Raw genomic sequence first — 22,418 nt, forward strand, 5'->3', positions numbered from 1 at the left:
CTCTGAGTCGGTGTTGTCCATCTGCAAGTTTTAGGCCTAGAAATTGTTCTTATGATTTTGATCACTTTTTCTCATTGTTTTCAATGTCTGCTTTCCTGTTCAAAATGATTGTTTCTGATCCATAAAAACATCCTGATTTAATGATTGTATTATAATATCTTAGTTTTGTGTACTTGGAGATATATTTCTAGTTGTAGATATTTTGGGTTATTCGGCATCTAATTTCGTTGGCGTTTGTTTCGAGTCAATTTTCCTGAATTGTTTCACCAAGAAATTTAAATTAATATTCCTTTAATTTTGCAATATATTGTCTGCTTGAGTTTTGGTCCTCGTTTGTAACAGGTCATGTATTCTGTCTTATCAAGAGACCTCTGCAGGCCGACTACTTCTGCAGTTTCTTTCATGAGTTCAATCTTATTTTCTACTGTTGAAATGTCTCGAGTTAAGTCTACTAGGTCGTCTGCAAATGCTCGGCAATCTATCACTAATTTTTCTCTGCCTAAAGTGATTGTTTGGTGAATTTTGAGGACTAATTTCTGTTTGCACCATTATTGAAGAGAGAGAGTCCCGTCTTTATATCAAAGGACACTGAGATTTCCCCCATGAATTTAATCTTCGACGTACAGTAGTGTCTGTTTTATGATTGCAAGTGTTTTCATGTCTAAATCTTGTTCTTTCAATATTAATATTATTAGGTATTATATGGGCTTTTGGGCATTATGCCGTGTTAAGAAAACAACGTGAAACTCTTTACGATTCACAGAGAACTTTGCTCCAACGTCTTCATAAGAAAATCTGGACTGTCCACAAGGAAGACTTCTACAATAATGAGGGTTTGAATTTGAGAATACTTTATCGTTGGAGCTGTAGTGGTACGCTTGTTCGTCAGCAGGTGGCTCGCAGTATGCTGGCACAACGCTCCAAGCGGGAGCTGATGACAACATTAAGTTCCAATTAAGTTCTCTGCAAAACGTAAAGTGTTTCACCTTGTTTTCTTGACACGGCATAAGCCCCAGAGCCCATGTCATTTCTACATGGAAGCATCAATGTTATTATTATTATTATTATTATTATTATTATTATTATTATTATTATTATTATTATTATTATTATTATTACTTTATTTTTACAGAACACAATACTTCAAGATGATATTAGGACTGGTATTCTTCACCCTGCTCTCTAGTGGTGTTTTAGCCGGTGAGTACTGTCCTTCACTCTTGTACAATATTCTAGGTTTCGTATTTAGTGCAAATTATCTTGCGCCTACGTAGCAATCTTGTACACGGACACAAGCATGGATCCACGCGTAACTAAGCAGGCAGAACAGCATCTCTGACCTGCGTTATGTTAGCTACGTATTGAATACTTATAGACGACAGTTGTGTCTGGAACTAAGGTACTTAGAAGAATATTTGCAGGATTATATCAGGACCGTCGATCAAACATCAGAATCGTGGAACATATCCGACGTGCTGAGCACTGCTCTTTCCTATCCTTCACTGTGGCTGGTTTTAATTCTAAAAACATTTCTTAGCAGACAAAGTAGGGGTCCTCATACTAGGAAAAACGTAAAATTAAGCAATTTCCTCAATTGTCCCGAAATTTGAAGGGCTAAAGGGCCCGGAAGGAATTCAAATTGTGAGTCTTGGATAGCTTTACCAAACTATAAAAAATTTCGAAAATCACTTCCGGCCTAAATGCAGTTCCGGGAAAACAGCCTAAAATCTATTGTTTCTTTACTCGTTTTGTTTTTGATTCAAATCCTAACCAAATTATATTATTTACATAAATCTTTCTGTAAGTGTTCCTTGGTTCGACACCCTCAGGCGATTTCTGGTTTTTTGAAGAATGACCACAGCGGATGTAGTTATTACAAGGGTTTAAGTGAAACTCTGCATCGACTCACATTAACGCTCTTAGTGGTAGGAAAAGCCAAACTGCTAATCTAATCAACCGTATAACGCTGATCAAGAAAAGGATGCAAATTTTAGGAATAAAGAAAATTTTCTCATAATTTATTATATTTCATTTACCTAAAATTTGGAGCTCATATCCCTAGGATGATTCCAACTTTGAGTTGCTTGTCTGAAAGTCTAGAACTGTCGATTTTTTATTTTATTAATATGACCGTTCGTTGTTCAGCATTTGGCCAGATGATAGTGATAAAGGACGGAGACTGATACTAGGTCTTCTCGCCATGAGGCCTGTCATAGCATTATCACAAGGTGGGAAGGCCGTGAAAGAAGGATAGTTAGTGAGTAGGAGGTGGAGTTTAAGAATATCTTTATCGCCAGTTTCAGTGAGTGAATTCTGCAGCGGGTTTTATATTTTTAAATTGGAGTCTGTGAGAAATTGTAGATTTTGCTATCTTGGTCTTTGAAGAAAATGTTGACATTTGTGGGTAATGGAGTGACTTGAGCTGTGTGAAAATCTTCGTCCGTTATTGTTCCGGAACAAATTTTCTGTGTCCTCCATTGCTATTAGAAAAGACTATTGTGTTTAGCGATTTCAATTTGATAGATCTTATGGGGACGATGGGATAGGAAAGGACAAGGAGGTAAGGTACAGCTCCAGCATTTACCTGGTGTGAAAATAGGAAACCACGGAAAACCATCTTCAGGACTACCGACAGTGGGGTTAGAACCCACTCTGTCCAGAATGTAAGCTCACAGCTGAGCGCCTCTAACCGCACGGTCAACTTGCTATGTTTTATCGATTTCAACTCAAATCTCGTGATTGTTTCATTTTACATTTTCCCCATGAACTGATTAACTTTATTAATTTATTCCATCGCATTTCTTCTTTCTCCGATTTCAGCTCATTTGTAATAGTTGTCCTGAATAAACGATTGAATCGGTGAGACCAAGAAAGGAAAGATTCCACTTTTTTACAAAATTGAGCTGAAATAGTCATGTTTTTATTCGTTTTAAAACGCACCTCTTGAGCTGAAAAAGGAAAACATTCCACCAACAATCATGCGCCATCTCACAAACATTGTCCATCACTACCCTGTTGAAAGAATCGGAACAAACTCGGACAATTTAGATCATACGTTGCACGCATGCGTAATGGCGGTTGCATATGAATCAAGGCGCATCTTGCCCCGTCTCGAGTTCAAATAATGCACGCCTCTAGAATCCAGGTAGGTGTACCTATAGTAGCCGTCATTTTCTATACTTAGCCTACTCATTCATTCGTGTACTTACCGCTGCATACAGTGCCGAATGCGTATCCTTTATAATAATGTTATACTGCTTCACAATAGAACTCGGTAGAAATCAAAGGAAAGAACGCCCTAGCAGCTTGCTGTCATGTATTTACGGAATGGAGAAGGCCCATGGTTGGCTATTCGCATACTCGGCACAAACATCATTCATCTCCGAACATCTGTAGGCCTATAACACGCCTCTTACCACGCAATACGGAGACAACGCGAAAAACAGTGCCTGCGAGACCCCCACTCAGACAGCCTATCACTATCACTAGCTACCACTACTCAGACTGAAGATTATGACCGTAGGACTAAGAAACTCTGCAAGGACTAATAGATGAAGAAATGATGTCTTTTCTGAAAATTAAATATGTATCTATAACTTATATAATCCACTGTTTGTGTTTTAAGGCAGTAAAGTCTTGTAATTTACAGTGAAAAATTATTTGTGTATTATCGTTACTATTTTACTCAGTTGAGAACAAGAAGGGAAAGATTCCACCAACTTTGTAAACATATCAGAGTCGAAATAAAGTTTTGAAAACAAGCCACTAGTAGAATATTACTATTGTGGTTATAATGAGTAAGTTTATAACCCAAGTTCCTTCATCCAACTTTTAGTTTGGTTGCTATGAAGTTTTTTATTTCCCAAAAGTAGGGTCAAATGGAATCTTTTTTCTTTTTGATCTTACCGGTTCGAATATTTTTATGGTAAACTGTATATGTCTCAAATCAAAAATACTTACATAAAACTAATTACTATTCTCATTTCAATTTCAGAACCTTTATGGAATGCTCTTCTACGTAAGTATTCTTGATTTACAACAAATCTACTTAAAAAAGGTAATGACAATATACTTCCTCAAATATTTTATTATAGTGATGAAAAATGGATACTTTACGAAAAATTTTGAATCAATCTTGGTAAAGAAACTACCAATATGACTCCGGACTTAACTGAACAATAAAATTCCTTCAATGAAACCTACAATAATAGGAATGTTCACATGTTCTTTCTCATTAAGGTAAAATTTAATTGTGTAAATTTATGTAAATTACCATTTGAGGTCATTAATTTTGCGTAAGGTGATCTACATCTCCTTATGTGTTGTATGATCAGCTCTGCTTCATTTTCATACATTACGAAATAATTATTCTTCTGTTCCTTCTTTATGATTATTATTATTATTATTATTATTATTATTATTATTATTATTATTATTATTATTATTATTATTTAGCATATGCCACACATCTGTACTTGTGACATACAGTATATCGCTATTTATGAATCCATATACCTACTATTCAGCGCTACAGTTCATATAGAACCTTGGCATCATTAGTCACTGTCTGCTTACACCACGATCTTCAGCTTTTCTTGTCCTGACTTGAATACCTATTTTTGGAGGTCTTCTTTTAGTTACGTCAGGCCACCTTTACCCAGGACCGTCTCCTCTCCTTCTCCACTTAGCTTTATTGTTAAAAGAATGTCTTTCTACTTTACCATTATTTTTAAAACAATGCCATTGCTGAGGGTGTCTGTGCAAAGAATTCATGGTATCCGTTTATACAACCCCATTTTCATAATCTTCCGGTTTCTGACTAGATTTTTTCATCAAAGTCCAGGAATCAGTTTGGTACAACAGCATTGGAAAGGTACAAAATCTCAATAGTCTTATTTTTCATTGGAAGCATAGTTCGTAACACTTAAAATACGGTAGCTCAGCGTCCTCAAGATACACCGCCTTGGACTTCCCCATTCGGAAAACAAGTCCATAGCAAGTCATTTTCATCACAAACATCCTATTTAATAACTTTCCAAAAAAGAGATATTAAGTTTTCCTTGTTATCGTAACTATTGTAATGTCTAAAAGAGTCTTTTAATGGCAAAATGTCGCAGGATAATTATGACTTCAGTCTTTTCGTAAAAGAAAAAGGTTAGCCGTTTTACAATCAGCCTCCTGTTTGTAGAAAAATATCGATTACTCTATTTGATTGGAAATTCTTGGCCTTTTTATAATAAGCCTGATGCATTGCAGCCTAATTGTAAAATGCAAAAAAGCTAGACTCTTTGTAATTTCTTTCAAAGCAGTATTATCGTTAAATGAATATTATGATGAAGTATTAATTTCACTTTTTAACTTGAATCCCATTTACGGCTTCTGTAAAACAATAATGTGAAATATTCAGTCTGAGACGTTCTCCAGTTCCTTAAAGATATCTGCTGGCTAATTTCTCAGCTGTAAAAAATCGTTATTTTGGTCTTGTTCATGCTAATAATCTATACTCCCATTTGAACACTGATAGTCTTGACATGAGAAATTAGTTCTGCCATTTCATTCTCATCAGTAGTATAATAGGACAGTTCTGCCGCCGCCTCCGCCGCCGAGCTCCCAGTGGCCCCCTCCGCCACCGCCTCACGGGTGGCCCTCCCAGTGGCCCCCTCCGCCTCCGCCTCACGGGTGGCCCTCCCAGAGGCCTCCTCCGCCTCCCGCGGGAAATTTGAATTGGTAAACAAAGCCACGTGCTTTTTGACAGCTGTCATCGACAACAACGCATCGCTAACCTCAGTATTGCCATCTTGATGGGCCTAAACCTCAGTAGTGCCAACTTAACCTAACTAGCGCGAGGTAAACAAAGCCACGTGCTTTTTGACAGCCACGTGCTTTTTTGACAGCTGTCATCCGCCATCTTTGAGCACTGTACTGCCCTCTATATCGCAGTAGCTGCAAAATTCGTCACCTGTCATCGGCAGTGCTGCCATCTTGACGGGTCTAAACCTTAGTGGTACCAACTTAACCTAACTAGCGCGAGGTAAACAAAGCCACGTGTTTTTTTGACAGCTGTCATCCGCCATCTTTAATCTATAGAGCACAGTGCTGCCCTCTTTAGCTACTTACCTTTGAAATGTGGTGGCGGATAATTTGAAAAATGCTTTTTGACAGCAGCCATCTTGCATCGCAAACCTCAGTGCTGCCCTCTTTAGCTAGATACCTGTGGTAGCAGACAATTCCACGTGACAGCAGCCATCTTTAATCAAGAGATCACCGTGCTGCCCTCTATGTGGTGGCGGCAAATTGAAAAATTCCACGTGCTCTTGTTTGGAAACAAACTCACGTGCTTTCTTTCTGACAGCTGTCATCCGCCATCTTTAATCTATAGAGCACAGTGCTGCCCTCTTTAGCTACTTACCTTTGAAATGTGGTGGCGGATAATTTGAAAAATGCTTTTTGACAGCAGCCATCTTGCATCGCAAACCTCAGTGCTGCCCTCTTTAGCTAGATACCTGTGGTGGCAGACAATTCCACGTGACAGCAGCCATCTTTAATCAAGAGATCACCGTGCTGCCCTCTATGTGGTGGCGGCAAATTGAAAAATTCCACGTGCTCTTGTTTGCAAACAAACTCACGTGCTTTTTTTCTGACAGCTACCATCTGCCATCTTTAATCTATAGAGCAGAGTGCTGCCCTCTTTAGTTTGAAATGTGGTGGCGGCAAATTCCACGTGCTCTTGTTTGGAAACAAAGCCACGTGCAGCTGTCATCCGCCATCTTTAATCAACAGAGTACCGTGCTGCTATCATGCGGGCAATTTCATCACCTGTCATCCGCCATCTTTAATCCACAGAACACCGTGCTGCCCTCTTTATGGCTACTACCTTAAGCACGTAGTAGCGGGCAATTTGAAAAGTTCTGCTAGCTATCATCCACCGTCTTTAATCAAGAGAGCACCGTGCTGCCATCTTTAGCTAGATACCTTTGAAATGTGGTGGCGGCAAATTGAAAAATTCCACGTGCTCTTGTTTGGAAACAAACTCACGTGCTTTTTTGACAGCTACCATCCGCCATCTTTAATCAACAGAGCATAGTGCTGCCCTCTTTAGTTTGAAATGTGGTGGCGGCAAATTCCACGTGCTCTTGTTTGGTAAACATAGTCACGTGCTTTTTTGACAGCTGTCATCCGCCATCTTTAATCCAGAGAGCACCGTGCTGCCCTCTTTATCGTAGTAGATGTAAATTCGTCACCTGTCATCCGCAGTGCTGCCATCTTTAGCTAGATACCTTTGAAATGTGGTGGTGGATAATTTAAAAAGAGAAATTCTACAGCAGTCCTCTCTCGACGCTAATTGCATAAGATGGCGGCTATACATGACTCCTTAAGGGTGCTTACGCAAGATGGCTGCTATACGCAGGTTCTTATGAGACGCCCTTGGGATGCTTGCTCAAGATGGTAGTTATACATGGCTCCTTATGAGGGATGCTTGCTCAAGATAGCGACTGCTCTTATGGGACGGCTTAAGTGTCCTTGCACAAGATGGCTTGAGACGCCCTAAGGATGCTTGCGCAAGATGGCGGACACAAGATGGCGGCTATACACGTCTCCTTATGAGACGTCTTAAGGGTGCTTGCGCAAGATGGCTGCTGCTCTTAGCTTAGAGGCTAACGTGTCGTGCTAGTTCGATTCATTAAATTTGGGGCTTAAATCCATAATGTTACATATCTCGAAAACGGTGCATCGTAGAGCAAAACGGACAAAATTTTTCTACCCAATACCTCGGTTCGCAGTATGGGGAACAAGTAAAACATAGTCTAATGATGAGATCAACGGTTCGGTTCCTACTTAGGCCCTTTGGCATTCGCACTGTTTTAGCTTGTATTGAAGCAAGTATTCGTAACATGATCAGGTTTAGCTATGGTAGAGAGTATAACGTGCCGTGCAGGTTCGATTCATTAAATTTGGGGCTTAAATGCAAAATGTTAAATATCTCGAAAACGGTGCATCGTAGAGCAAAACCTGATACCTAGGTTTGCAGTATCAGGAACAAGAAAAAAACATAGTATAATGATGAGATCAACGGTTCAATCCCTACTTAGGCCCTTTGGCATTGGCAGCTATCTAATTCTACAAGATGGGGGCTATACATAGCTTCTTATGAGGCAGCTTAAGAGCGCTTGCACAAGATGGCTGCTGCTCTTATGAGACGCCCTAGGGGTGCTTGCGCAAGGTAGCAGCGACAAGACGGTGACTATACACAGCTCCTTATGATACGGTCTAGAGGTGCTCACACAAGATGGTGGCTGCTCTGATGAAGAAAGCTAGCTTTGCATCGTGCAGGTATCTTTACAGCACTAAACCTCATACCTTTGAAATGTAATTTGAAAAATTCTACGTGCTTTTTCTTAACAGCAGCTATCTTTAAACAATAGCGGCTATACATAAGCTGTTAAGGCCTCCCCTTATGTCAAGGCATAAACCTGCATCGGGATAGCTAGAGTAAGCACGTGCTGCAGTGATGACGTCATTATGCATGTTTAGACTTGCAAATCACTAAAGAAACATAACAAGACTAGAATCGAACACTGCACTCTATGCTGTTAACTTTATCATGTGATCGGAACATTGATTGAAGTGTTTAGAACACTAAATAAGTAGAACAGAACACTGTACTCGATACAACATGTCAGGGGATACCTTTGTTCTAAGAAGATTAGATTACCGCACATTCCTTGTAGGGCTAATAGGCTAAAGGGCTAATGGGCAAAAGGGCAAAAGGGCTAATGGGCTAAAGGGCTAAAGGGCTAAAGGGCTAATGGGCTAAATGGTTAGGGTGCCTCTCCTCTCTTTATCCGGGCTTGAGACCGGCTCTACAACTAGAGGCGGAGTTAACACCCTAAGGAAGGGAGAATGTTGGGAAATAATCTATTCGAATATAGCTACTCGATCGACTATATACTACAGATGGATGACTTAGGTGAGGGTAAGCGCTTACTTAATAATACCAACACGACGTAATTCATGCTCTATTTCAAAAATATCTTCTTTGTACTGTGTGTAACCAGCATCATGATAGGCTCTTAGCAGTTGTAAACGTTTTACCAGTACGTTGGGGTCTTTACAGTAGCTTATATCTACATAGGGTAACAGAGGCTTGTTGTGAACTTTGAGTCTATATGCAGACAGTTGATGTGCAGGGACTTGTTTTGATATAATACGTGCTTCAGCAGTAGCGTTTCTAGGTACAAACATAACTTGTTTCGATAGCGATGAAGCGTTGCAATTTCCTTCTTCTTTACCTTGCATCTCTTCTTGAGATGTTTGCACTTCGACAGAACGTGTAGTAGGCTTAGGAAATGAAGTAAAATCATCAAGCTGTAATGGCAATGAATTTTCTTCTTCTTCTACTTTCCCTTTACTACTGTTTTGATCAACATCATTATCCTTATTATCATAATCATGATCTTGCCTCTCTTTATCTTGAAGTTTGTGCTCAGTAACAGAACTTGCAGCAGGCCTAGACAACAAGGGAGAATTAAAAATCTCTCGCAGAGGTGTACTTTTTAAACATAAATCAGTGTTCGCTGGAATATGGTCGAGCTCTTTGTATTTTGTTCCCGATGAAGCTACATTACACGCGGCTTCATGACGTTGAGCGTTGTATGCGTTCTTGAACTCTCTTCTACAATGTTTGCATTGAAAAATCGTCCTACATGATATCTCATGACGTCTCCTGTGATAGCTTCGGGAAAATGCTTTTCCACACTCTTCGCAAATATACCTAGAAATAGGTTTTTCCATGACAGACTTTTATCTTCTGCTAACAGATTCTTCTTTAAATCTACTCGACATTTGTTACTCTCAACTTCGATGATGCGAACAGCTTAGCGATTAACAGTAAACTAACACAAAAGCGTATAACCAAGGTAGCAACAGTAAGGTTTAAGCCCATCAAGATGGCAAGAGTGAGGTTAACAATGTTCCGTTGTTGGATTTTAAATTCAGCGCTATAACATGCATAAGGTGCCAGCCTTGAGGTTTACTGCCGTAAAGATGGCAGCAGTGAGGTTAGCGACGCTCTATTGTCCTTCAAAGTGAGGTTAGGGTCCGTCAAGAAGACAGCTGTCAAAAAAAGCACGTGGCTATGTTTACCAAACAAGAGCACGTGGTCATGACGTCACGGTCACGTAGTATGCTGCTTCAGCATGCAAAGTTCAATGTCTACACCTACGTAGTTAACACTCTGCTATGTTCACTTACACATAACTTTTTATGATTTAAGTTCGTGCACATAGGTTATGTTAAGATAGCAGCACAAGTGCAAGCGATGGTCGCACGCTCGCGTAGAGGTTGTTTAGTACGATAGTTGATGTATGCATTATCAAAAGGTGATATGTACACGCTTGTAAACCTTGCTATTCTTACTGCTACTATGTTCGCAAGATTTTCAAACATCGCTATTCTTTATGCTTTAAGTTCGTTCGCATAGGTCATGCTAAAGTAGCAGCGCAAACACATGTGAACGTTGTATATTCTAGCGGGATGTGTTAATATAGTTGATGCATGCAAAATCGATAGGTGTTGTGTACACACTTTGAAACTTAACTATTCTTCGTGCTTTAAATCAGTGCACATAGGTTATGCTAAGATAGCAGCACACTCTTGCGGGAGAGGTTTTGTACTCTAGTTGATGCATGTATAATCGATAGGCAATGCGTACACGCTTTTAAAACATTGCTATTCTTACTGCTGCTGCTGCTATGTTCACAAGATTTTTATACATCAGTATTCTTTATGCTTTAAGTTCATGCGTATAAGTTATACTAAGTTAGCAGCATACTTATAAGGTTGTTGCACGCTCTAGTGGAAAAAGTTTAATACGAAAGACGGTGCATGCGAAATCGATAGGTGATGTGTACACGCTTTGAACTTGGGTATTCTTTGTGCTTTAACTTCGTGCACATAGGTTATGTTAAGATTGCAGCACACACAAGCGATGATCGCACGCTGTTGTGGAAGAAGTTTAGTACAAGAGTTAATGCGTGCAAAATTGACAGGTGTTGTGTACACGCTATTCTTTGTGCTTTAAGTTCACGCACATAGGTAGCAGCACACAATTGCGAACGTTGTACACTCTAGCGGTAGACGTTTAGTACGATAGTCGATGCATGCAAAATCGATAGGTGATGTGTACACGCTTTGGAGTATAGCTATTCTTTGTTGCATGCAAAATCGATAGGTGATGTGTACACGCTTTGGAGTATAGCTATTCTTTGTGCTTTAACTTTATACACATACGTTAGCAATACACATATGCGATCGTTGTACACTCTGGCGGTAAAAAATAGTCGATGCATGCATATCAATAGGTGATGTGTACACGCTGTTAAACATCGTTATTTTTTGTGCTTTAAGTTCGTGCGTATAGGCTATGCTAAGATAGGAGTACAATCTAGCGGAAGAAGTTCAGGGTGATATGTACATGCTTTGAAACATGGTTATTCTTTGTACTTTAAGTTCATGCACATAGGTTATGCTAAGATAGCAGCACAATCTAGAGGAAGAAGTTTAGTACGAAAGTCGATGCTTGCAAAATCGATAAGTAATATGTACACGCTTTGAAACATGGCTATTCTTTGTACTTTAAGTTCATGGGTATAGGTTATGCTAAGATAGCAGCACAATCTGGCGGAAGAAGTCCAGGGTGATATGTACACGCTTTGAAACATGGTTATTCTTTGTACTTTAAGTTCATGAACATAGGTTATGCTAAGATAGCAGCACAATCTAGAGGAAGAAGTTTAGTACGAGAGTCGATGCTTGCAAAATCGATAAGTAATATGTACACGCTTTGAAACATGGCTATTCTTTGTACTTTAAGTTCATGTGTATAGGTTATGCTAAGATAGCAGCACAATCTAGCGGAAGAAGTTTAGTACGAGAGTCGATGCATGTAAAATCGATAGGTGACGTGTACACGCTTTAAAACATGGCTATTCATACTGCTGCTCTGTTCCCAAGTTTTATAAAAAAAGCTAATCCTAATGCTGCTCTTAACGACGTAGAGCTAAGGATTGATTACGTGACCGTGACGTCATGACCACGTGCTCTTGTTTGGTAAACATAGCCACGTGCTTTTTTGACAGCTGTCTTCTTGACGTACCCTAACCTCACTTTGAAGGACAATAGAGCGTCGCTAATCTCACTGCTGCCATCTTTACGGCAGTAAACCTCAAGGTTGGCACCTTATGCATGTTATAGCGCTGAATTTAAAATCCAACAACGGAACATTGTTAACCTCACTCTTGCCATCTTGATGGGCTTAAACCTTACTGTTGCTACCTTGGTTATACGCTTTTGTGTTAGTTTACTGTTAATCGCTAAGCTGTTCGCATCATCGAAGTTGAGAGTAACAAATGTCGAGTAGATTTAAAGAAGAATCTGTTAGCAGAAGATAAAAGTCTGTCATGGAAAAACCTATTTCTAGGTATATTTGCGAAGAGTGTGGAAAAGCATTTTCCCGAAGCTATCACAGGAGACGTCATGAGATATCATGTAGGACGATTTTTCAATGCAAACATTGTAGAAGAGAGTTCAAGAACGCATACAACGCTCAACGTCATGAAGCCGCGTGTAATGTAGCTTCATCGGGAACAAAATACAAAGAGCTCGACCATATTCCAGCGAACACTGATTTATGTTTAAAAAGTACACCTCTGCGAGAGATTTTTAATTCTCCCTTGTTGTCTAGGCCTGCTGCAAGTTCTGTTACTGAGCACAAACTTCAAGATAAAGAGAGGCAAGATCATGATTATGATAATAAGGATAATGATGTTGATCAAAACAGTAGTAAAGGGAAAGTAGAAGAAGAAGAAAATTCATTGCCATTACAGCTTGATGATTTTACTTCATTTCCTAAGCCTACTACACGTTCTGTCGAAGTGCAAACATCTCAAGAAGAGATGCAAGGTAAAGAAGAAGGAAATTGCAACGCTTCATCGCTATCGAAACAAGTTATGTTTGTACCTAGAAACGCTACTGCTGAAGCACGTATTATATCAAAACAAGTCCCTGCACATCAACTGTCTGCATATAGACTCAAAGTTCACAACAAGCCTCTGTTACCCTATGTAGATATAAGCTACTGTAAAGACCCCAACGTACTGGTAAAACGTTTACAACTGCTAAGAGCCTATCATGATGCTGGTTACACACAGTACAAAGAAGATATTTTTGAAATAGAGCATGAATTACGTCGTGTTGGTATTATTAAGTAAGCGCTTACCCTCACCTAAGTCATCCATCTGTAGTATATAGTCGATCGAGTAGCTATATTCGAATAGATTATTTCCCAACATTCTCCCTTCCTTAGGGTGTTAACTCCGCCTCTAGTTGTAGAGCCGGTCTCAAGCCCGGATAAAGAGAGGAGAGGCACCCTAACCATTTAGCCCATTAGCCCTTTAGCCCTTTAGCCCTTTAGCCCATTAGCCCTTTTGCCCTTTTGCCCATTAGCCCTTTAGCCTATTAGCCCTACAAGGAATGTGCGGTAATCTAATCTTCTTAGAACAAAGGTATCCCCTGACATGTTGTATCGAGTACAGTGTTCTGTTCTACTTATTTAGTGTTCTAAACACTTCAATCAATGTTCCGATCACATGATAAAGTTAACAGCATAGAGTGCAGTGTTCGATTCTAGTCTTGTTATGTTTCTTTAGTGATTTGCAAGTCTAAACATGCATAATGACGTCATCACTGCAGCACGTGCTTACTCTAGCTATCCCGATGCAGGTTTATGCCTTGACATAAGGGGAGGCCTTAACAGCTTATGTATAGCCGCTATTGTTTAAAGATAGCTGCTGTTAAGAAAAAGCACGTAGAATTTTTCAAATTACATTTCAAAGGTATGAGGTTTAGTGCTGTAAAGATACCTGCACGATGCAAAGCTAGCTTTCTTCATCAGAGCAGCCACCATCTTGTGTGAGCACCTCTAGACCGTATCATAAGGAGCTGTGTATAGTCACCGTCTTGTCGCTGCTACCTTGCGCAAGCACCCCTAGGGCGTCTCATAAGAGCAGCAGCCATCTTGTGCAAGCGCTCTTAAGCTGCCTCATAAGAAGCTATGTATAGCCCCCATCTTGTAGAATTAGATAGCTGCCAATGCCAAAGGGCCTAAGTAGGGATTGAACCGTTGATCTCATCATTATACTATGTTTTTTTCTTGTTCCTGATACTGCAAACCTAGGTATCAGGTTTTGCTCTACGATGCACCGTTTTCGAGATATTTAACATTTTGCATTTAAGCCCCAAATTTAATGAATCGAACCTGCACGGCACGTTATACTCTCTACCATAGCTAAACCTGATCATGTTACGAATACTTGCTTCAATACAAGCTAAAACAGTGCGAATGCCAAAGGGCCTAAGTAGGAACCGAACCGTTGATCTCATCATTAGACTATGTTTTACTTGTTCCCCATACTGCGAACCGAGGTATTGGGTAGAAAATTTTTGTCCGTTTTGCTCTACGATGCACCGTTTTCGAGATATTTAACATTATGGATTTAAGCCCCAAATTTAATGAATCGAACTAGCACGACACGTTAGCCTCTAAGCTAAGAGCAGCAGCCATCTTGCGCAAGCACCCTTAAGACGTCTCATAAGGAGACGTGTATAGCCGCCATCTTGTGTCCGCCATCTTGTGTCCGCCATCTTGCGCAAGCATCCTTAGGGCGTCTCAAGCCATCTTGTGCAAGGACACTTAAGCCGTCCCATAAGAGCAGTCGCTATCTTGAGCAAGCATCCCTCATAAGGAGCCATGTATAACTACCATCTTGAGCAAGCATCCCAAGGGCGTCTCATAAGAACCTGCGTATAGCAGCCATCTTGCGTAAGCACCCTTAAGGAGTCATGTATAGCCGCCATCTTATGCAATTAGCGTCGAGAGAGGACTGCTGTAGAATTTTTCTTTTTAAATTATCCACCACCACATTTCAAAGGTATCTAGCTAAAGATGGCAGCACTGCGGATGACAGGTGACGAATTTACATCTACTACGATAAAGAGGGCAGCACGGTGCTCTCTGGATTAAAGATGGCGGATGACAGCTGTCAAAAAAGCACGTGACTATGTTTACCAAACAAGAGCACGTGGAATTTGCCGCCACCACATTTCAAACTAAAGAGGGCAGCACTATGCTCTGTTGATTAAAGATGGCGGATGGTAGCTGTCAAAAAAGCACGTGAGTTTGTTTCCAAACAAGAGCACGTGGAATTTTTCAATTTGCCGCCACCACATTTCAAAGGTATCTAGCAAAGATGGCAGCACGGTGCTCTCTTGATTAAAGACGGTGGATGATAGCTAGCAGAACTTTTCAAATTGCCCGCTACTACGTGCTTAAGGTAGTAGCCATAAAGAGGGCAGCACGGTGTTCTGTGGATTAAAGATGGCGGATGACAGGTGATGAAATTGCCCGCATGATAGCAGCACGGTACTCTGTTGATTAAAGATGGCGGATGACAGCTGCACGTGGCTTTGTTTCCAAACAAGAGCACGTGGAATTTGCCGCCACCACATTTCAAACTAAAGAGGGCAGCACTGTGCTCTATAGATTAAAGATGGCGGATGACAGCTGTCAGAAAAAAAGCACGTGAGTTTGTTTCCAAACAAGAGCACGTGGAATTTTTCAATTTGCCGCCACCACATAGAGGGCAGCACGGTGATCTCTTGATTAAAGATGGCTGCTGTCACGTGGAATTGTCTGCCACCACAGGTATCTAGCTAAAGAGGGCAGCACTGAGGTTTGCGATGCAAGATGGCTGCTGTCAAAAAGCATTTTTCAAATTATCCGCCACCACATTTCAAAGGTAAGTAGCTAAAGAGGGCAGCGCTGTGCTCTATAGATTAAAGATGGCGGATGACAGCTGTCAAAAAACACGTGGCTTTGTTTACCTCGCGCTAGTTAGGTTAAGTTGGTACCACTAAGGTTTAGACCCGTCAAGATGGCAGCACTGCCGATGATAGGTGACGAATTTTGCAGCTACTGCGATATAGAGAGCAGCACAGTGCTCAAAGATGGCGGATGACAGCTGTCAAAAAAGCACGTGGCTGTCAAAAAGCACGTGGCTTTGTTTACCTCGCGCTAGTTAGGTTAAGTTGGCACTACTGAGGTTTAGGCCTGTCAAGATGGCAGTACTGAGGTTAGCGATGCGTTGTTGTCGATGACAGCTGTCAAAAAGCACGTGGCTTTGTTTACCAATTCAAATTTCCCGCGGGAGGCGGAGGAGGCCTCTGGGAGGGCCACCCGTGAGGCGGAGGCGGAGGGGGCCACTGGGAGGGCCACCCGTGAGGCGGAGGCGGAGGGGGCCACTGGGAGGGCCACCCGTGAGGCGGAGGCGGAGGGGGCCACTGGGAGCTCGGCGGCGGAGGCGGCGGCAGAACTGTCCTATTATACTACTCTCATCACTAACATTGAGTGCAGCATCATCTGCATAACGGAAGTTGGATATTTTCTTACCACACACAGAAATCCGCCATCACATACCTGAAGTGCAGTTCATTATGTACTCGCCATAGATGTTGAAAAGTACGGATGACAGTATACAGCCCTGCTGAACCCCTTTCTAAATCTTGAAATTCCCAGATAGTTTGCCAATTATGAGAGGTGTTCTAATGAAAAGGTACAAAACGTCGTAAAATCCAAACCGGTTGAAATTTGAATACGCCGCTTTGAGATAACGTAGTGCAACATCTAGGGAAGTGAATATAGTGCCCAGCGTGATACTGCGCATTGCGCGGGGGCTCTCACATGACGCAAGGTGATGCTCGGCGTCTTATTTCCACGTCCGAGGTCAGATACTCATCGAATTCGTCGAGGACGGAGAAACCATTAAGAGTGGGCTTGTACTGTGAGGCAATCCGTAGCCCGCGCAAGTCCATCAAGAGCAAATGGCCTGGGCTGGTCACGGAGGGAGTGATTCTGCTCCACGATAACACTCGTCCACACGTCTCCAAGGTCACACAAAGTGCACTGGCCAAATTGAAGTGGAAGCAGCTTAAGCATCCGCCCTACAGACTGAAAATATCGCCATGCAACTTCCATCTGTTTGGTCCGCAAAACAACATCTGAAAGAGAAGCGCTTCAACTCGGACGACGAACTGAAGAACACCGTGAAGGACTGGCTCCTGTCACAGCCACAGGAATTCTGGGAGCAGGGAATACTTCTGCTCGTGAAACAGTGGGATAGTTCTGCTCAGGCCTGCGGTGACTACTTTTGAATAAAGACGTTGATTATACCCACAGAGTTGTTTCGTGCCTTTTCATATGAACACCCCTTGTATTTTGACCATAGCTGAGTTGGCTTCATAAAAAGCAGATGTAAAGGAACACCCATATCCAAGAAAACTTGCCACGTTTTCTCCCCATGAACTCAGTCAAAGGCCTTCCGGTAGTCTTACTGAAATACGCCTTCCTTAGTTTATCCTTCAAATAAGTGTTACTGTAATTTTTTTATTGGTACAATAATCCTCTGACTTACTTCTTATTTCAGAAAAGTTCTCTGACAATCCAAATGAAGGATATGTTCCGCTCCCTCGAGAGTTGTCAGTCGCCGAGAGTGAGGGCTGGGTCCAGCCTTCTGATGACCGCACAGGAGAAGACAAAGGAACTACCTTGAGATGTTACCACGAAGATCCTGCCATGTGTCTCTTGTTTGATCAAAATGGCTTCATCGCGGGAGTATCGGTAGCAGTAAGGAATAACTATATTTTTCATTCATTTTCACACAATATGGTTGCAATGTATAGGCGTTATCAAAACTTTCGGTTTGAGGGCGTTGCTGCAGTGGACATGCAACGTAGCGCGACTCCGAAGCAGGTATATAAGCACGGAAATGTAAGTAAAGGGATTAATGTGGCAGTTGTGTAGTGCCGAGGTGCGGGCGTTAAATGTGGCCACGTGAATTATGGCGCGTTATTGTCAAATGAGTCCAAACAGGACCAACGTGCTGTTATTCTGTTCTTGGCTGCCGAAAAAAAACACCGGTGGACATCCATCGGAAAATGAAGACTGTGTATGGGGCAGCATTTCTATCCAAAAACCATGGCTGTGTAATAGTGCATCCAGTTCCTTGTGTATCGTTTTTTTTTTTCACAAGACGCCGGTCGATCTGGGAGGCCAGCCTCATCCATTATGGACAACTCAAGTGGGAGACACTCGAGCTCCCGCTTTATAGTTCTGATCTCTCCACTCAAAAGGACCTTGAAGGGTCGTCGCTTGGACGAGGATGTGCAGCCATTCATACAGCAGAACACAGTGTTTTATCACACGGGGATTTTCAACCTGGTGCGTCGGTGGTATGAGTGACTCAATGCTCATGCCTGATTGGCATCCCGATTCAGAACTGTACGGTCGTCGAACGGAAACTTTTGATCGCCCCTTATATTCTGTAAATAACCCATCAGTTATTCATTTTTAAGGTTAAGTGGTGTAATTTTTCCTTTGTAATAATTTTAATCTTTAGCCGCGTATGATACGGAGGTATTTCTAAGTTTAAAATGTGTCCCCCCATTTATTGAATAGTCGTTTTCATTGAAATAGAAATTAGTGCATAGTTCAAAACTATGCATACCGAAACAACAATATCTCACACCCTTTTTCTCACACAGGTTACGTAGAAGTGGGATGATGATGATAATTATAAATAACAAAAATTCGCATCCTCATCCCGCCTTCCCCACCACCACCATGTAGGTTTACTCCATATAGCTATTTAACTACATACAAGTCCTCCTGCCAATCTTAAATTTTTGCCAGTACCCGTAATAGACCGCAAGCTCCAGACGATGGCAAATGTTGGTGTTAACCGTTACACTATGAAGGTGGGAATAATAATAATAATAATAAATAATAATAATAATAATAATAATAATAATAATAATAATAATAATAATAATAATAATAAGCAAATCTGAATGCAACAGCATATTAAGGACTTTGGATTTCCGAGACCTCTGAAGCTCAGTCAGATGGTCTGCCGACAATGGAGTACAACGTGGTCAGCGTGGTGACGTCCTACCTTTCTGACACGCTTTCTCACGAGCCTGATGTAACACCATTCTAGCCCTCAGTCCAGAAATATAACAACTGTACTGACCTGGAATCGAACCCAAATCTCCGGGTAAGAAGCAGGGACGTACTTCTACACCACGGGGCTGGAGGAAGGTATATGAAGAACCAAAAAGTGGCAGGATCAGATGATCGTCCAGCAGACTTCTGGAAGTTGCAGGAATTAAAAGAACCTGCGATGAACTAGCTGACCAAATTTTCAATGCTATAGTTGACTCTAAATCTGTTCCTGGTGATTGGGCCACAAGCATCACTGTGGCTATCTTTAAGCAAAAAGCTGACGCAGCAGAATGTGCAAATTACCGTCCAATTCGCCTCCTGTCGCACACAACGTAGATTTTTGAGAGAATCCTCGATCGACGACTGCGTGACATCGTCAATATTAGTACCAACCAGTGCGGATTCGTCAAGGGTGCTGGAACAACCGGTGCCATCTTCGCTACCAGAATTCTTATTAAAAACCACCGAGAAAACAACAGCCACTGCATATTGCCTTCCTTGATCCTGAAAAGGCTTTCAATTATGTTCCACATCGTGTGATTTGGTATGGACTTCGTGACCATGGAGTACCAGAAATGCTTATCAGCTGGATCAAGATGTCTTACACGACTACCGCAAGTCGTGTACGTTACGCTCTCGGCAATTCGCAGAACTTCTCAGTGAAAGTCGGTGTACCTCAAGGATCCGCGTTGTCCCATTTCTCTTTGCTCGTCATGGACACAATTACACGGGACCTGCAGACGAGTGCCCCTTGGACACTCTCAGACACACATGATGTCGCACTTGCTGATACCATCAGAAGTGGATTGCAGCGTCAAGTTGAAGATAGGAACAGCCGTCTCTCACAATACTGTCTCCGACTGAACAAAACGAAGACCGAATACCTGAAAACCATCCCAAGCAACGGCTCATTTCAAGTTGATGGAGAGATCTTAACGAAGACCGTAAGCTTCAGGTAACTAGGGTCTCACCTGCAGACTGATGGTGGAATAGGGAGAGGATGGTGGTATACTATTTCTAATCACGATATTGCGTGCCAAAAACCTGGGTTCAATTCCAAACATTTCCACATTGTCCATGTGGAGTAAGGGCATATGATGCTGTCGATGATTCATCCGTCGGAGGGCATGTGAAGCCTCGAGCAGGCCCCTTTGCGCTATACGATAGGAACAGCCTATGTACCAACAACGGGTTTCACCCTTTCCCTACCTCTTCCTCCTCCTCCTCCTCCTCCTCCTCATCATCATCATTATCAACATTATCGTCATCGTCGACGTCGCCGTTAATTTTGTATTAATCTTCTTATAAAATACAAACAGTAACATTTATGAGAAATAATTATTCTCCATCACCTAAACTCTGCTTCATATCCACACTCTTAACTGAAAATCCACAGCCTGCTTCCAGTTTCAACCGGGTCAGGAATGGAACGAATGAAGCCCTATCTAGTGGCGAGGATAAGAACTGTGCCGGCTTCCCAAGCATATCGCACTCCTCTGGGACAATGATTAAAGACTGAAAGATGAAATAAAAGGATACTGGAGAGTGTTACTGGAATGAAAGATGGCAGGGAAAACCGAAGTTCCCGGAGAGAAGCTTGTCCCGCCTCCACTTTGTCCAGCACAAATCCCACATGGAGTGACGGGGTTTGAACCACGGAATCCGGCAGTAAGATGCCGCCTGAGAAAAGGAAGCCGCACTCTGAATCGCTATTTTATTAACGAACTTATAGATCATCTGTTTCTAAGGACACTATTTTAACGAAAAACATCACAGTTTCTTCTCGCAATAATTGTTCAAATATTCTCGTTCATATCACACACGTGTCCGGCTCCGTGGCTAAATGGTTGGCTTGCTGGCCTTTGGTCACAGGGATTCCGGGTTCGATTCCCGGCAGGGTCGGGAATTTTAACCATACTTGGTTAATTCCACTGGCACGGAGACTGGGTGTATCTGTCGTCTCCATCATCATTTCCTCCTCATCACGACGCGTAGGTCGCCTACGGGTCAAATCAAAAACCTGCACCTGGCGAGCAGAAGTCCTCGGACACATCGCACATGTGGTAACTTCATACAATTGTTCCTTGTTCAAACGATGTTTAAATTCTAAGCACATACAGGGATTCTCATACAAAATCAGACCGAACGCACGGTGTTTGAATTCAGCGGTATGGCAGGTGCCTCGGCCGAACTTAAGTCACGCGCGGCCGCCCTGCTTTAAGTGAGTGTACAATCTTATATGAAATCTTACCTTATAAAAGATTATGACAGTGTCTTCCTTCCTGGGTTATACAGTACAGCCACTGTATCTGGTAACCACATTTGGTCTGACGCGAGTGAGTTCTGCCATTCTAATGTTTTTTATTTCAATCGTAACTTTTTCTTTCAGTTCCTCCAATATGTGAGGGTTTGTTCGATACACTTATTCTTTCAGTTTACCACACAAGTAAAAGTCTCACACTGTTAGGTATAGAGAATGAGGGGGAAACAGACCAGCACTGATCTCTCTGTCTGCAAACACTTCCGAGATTGTATGAAGATAATCTTCTCCTGTATGAGCAGGGGCTGAATCTTGTTGAAACCACCTATACAATTATTCTTCTTCTTCCGTTAACTGTTGGAAGAACGGAGTCTAAATGTCATCTTGGTACCTCCCTGAATTTACTGTCGTCTCGAAAAAATAGGCCCAATTATTCGTCTTGCACTAACAGCACACCAAACACCAATTTTCCTATCATAATGAGAGACTTCATAAACACTATTAGGTTTGTCTGCATACCAATAGCAAGAGTTATGACTGTTCACACGACCATTAAGATGAAACCAGGACTTTTACATAAGGAAATACGGTGTTGAAATGATACCTGTCTCACCATATTAACAGCTGAGGCACAAACTGGCGACTCATGCTTCCCAGGTGGAACACGTGCAGTCTTCTTGCAAGGTCAAGAATGATTCGTGCTCCTCTCACACTGCAGCTGTCGTAGCGCAGAGTACAAACACCGTGCGTTCGGTCTGGGTTTATATGAAAGACCCTGTACATGTAGTGAGTGACTGATGGTATAAGAGATGGGAACAAATACAAGAAGACACTGGGAATGAGCAGACAAGAGTTCTCTGAATTAAGTAGTACTACGAACCAGTTTTGGTCTGGAGTGATGTGAGGTGAATGGAAAAGGATATGTTACCTCAGTTATAGAAGGTAAGAGAAGCAAAAGGAGAACAAGGCAACCATGATAAAGCTATGATTTTAATGAATGAAGGATAAGAGGTGTCGAAATAAATGACGGTCCCTCGCTAATTG

At 41.7% G+C, this 22,418-nt stretch overlaps 1 protein-coding gene across 1 annotated transcript in view; it reads left to right on the top strand.

The window, feature by feature from the left end:
• The window catches only part of LOC136866016 (uncharacterized), a 44,425-nt gene that overhangs the window by 6,166 nt on the left and 15,841 nt on the right, over window positions 1-22,418 (top strand). Inside the window, exons 2-4 of the mRNA XM_067142627.2 lie at window positions 1,133-1,200; window positions 3,995-4,018; window positions 17,538-17,737. Of these exons, the coding sequence (XP_066998728.2) occupies window positions 1,149-1,200; window positions 3,995-4,018; window positions 17,538-17,737 (276 nt within the window). The 5' untranslated portion in view covers window positions 1,133-1,148. The remainder of the gene's footprint in view (window positions 1-1,132; window positions 1,201-3,994; window positions 4,019-17,537; window positions 17,738-22,418) is intronic.

The sequence above is a fragment of the Anabrus simplex genome, chromosome 3 (assembly GCF_040414725.1).
Source record: "Anabrus simplex isolate iqAnaSimp1 chromosome 3, ASM4041472v1, whole genome shotgun sequence".
NCBI lineage: Eukaryota > Metazoa > Arthropoda > Insecta > Orthoptera > Tettigoniidae > Anabrus > Anabrus simplex.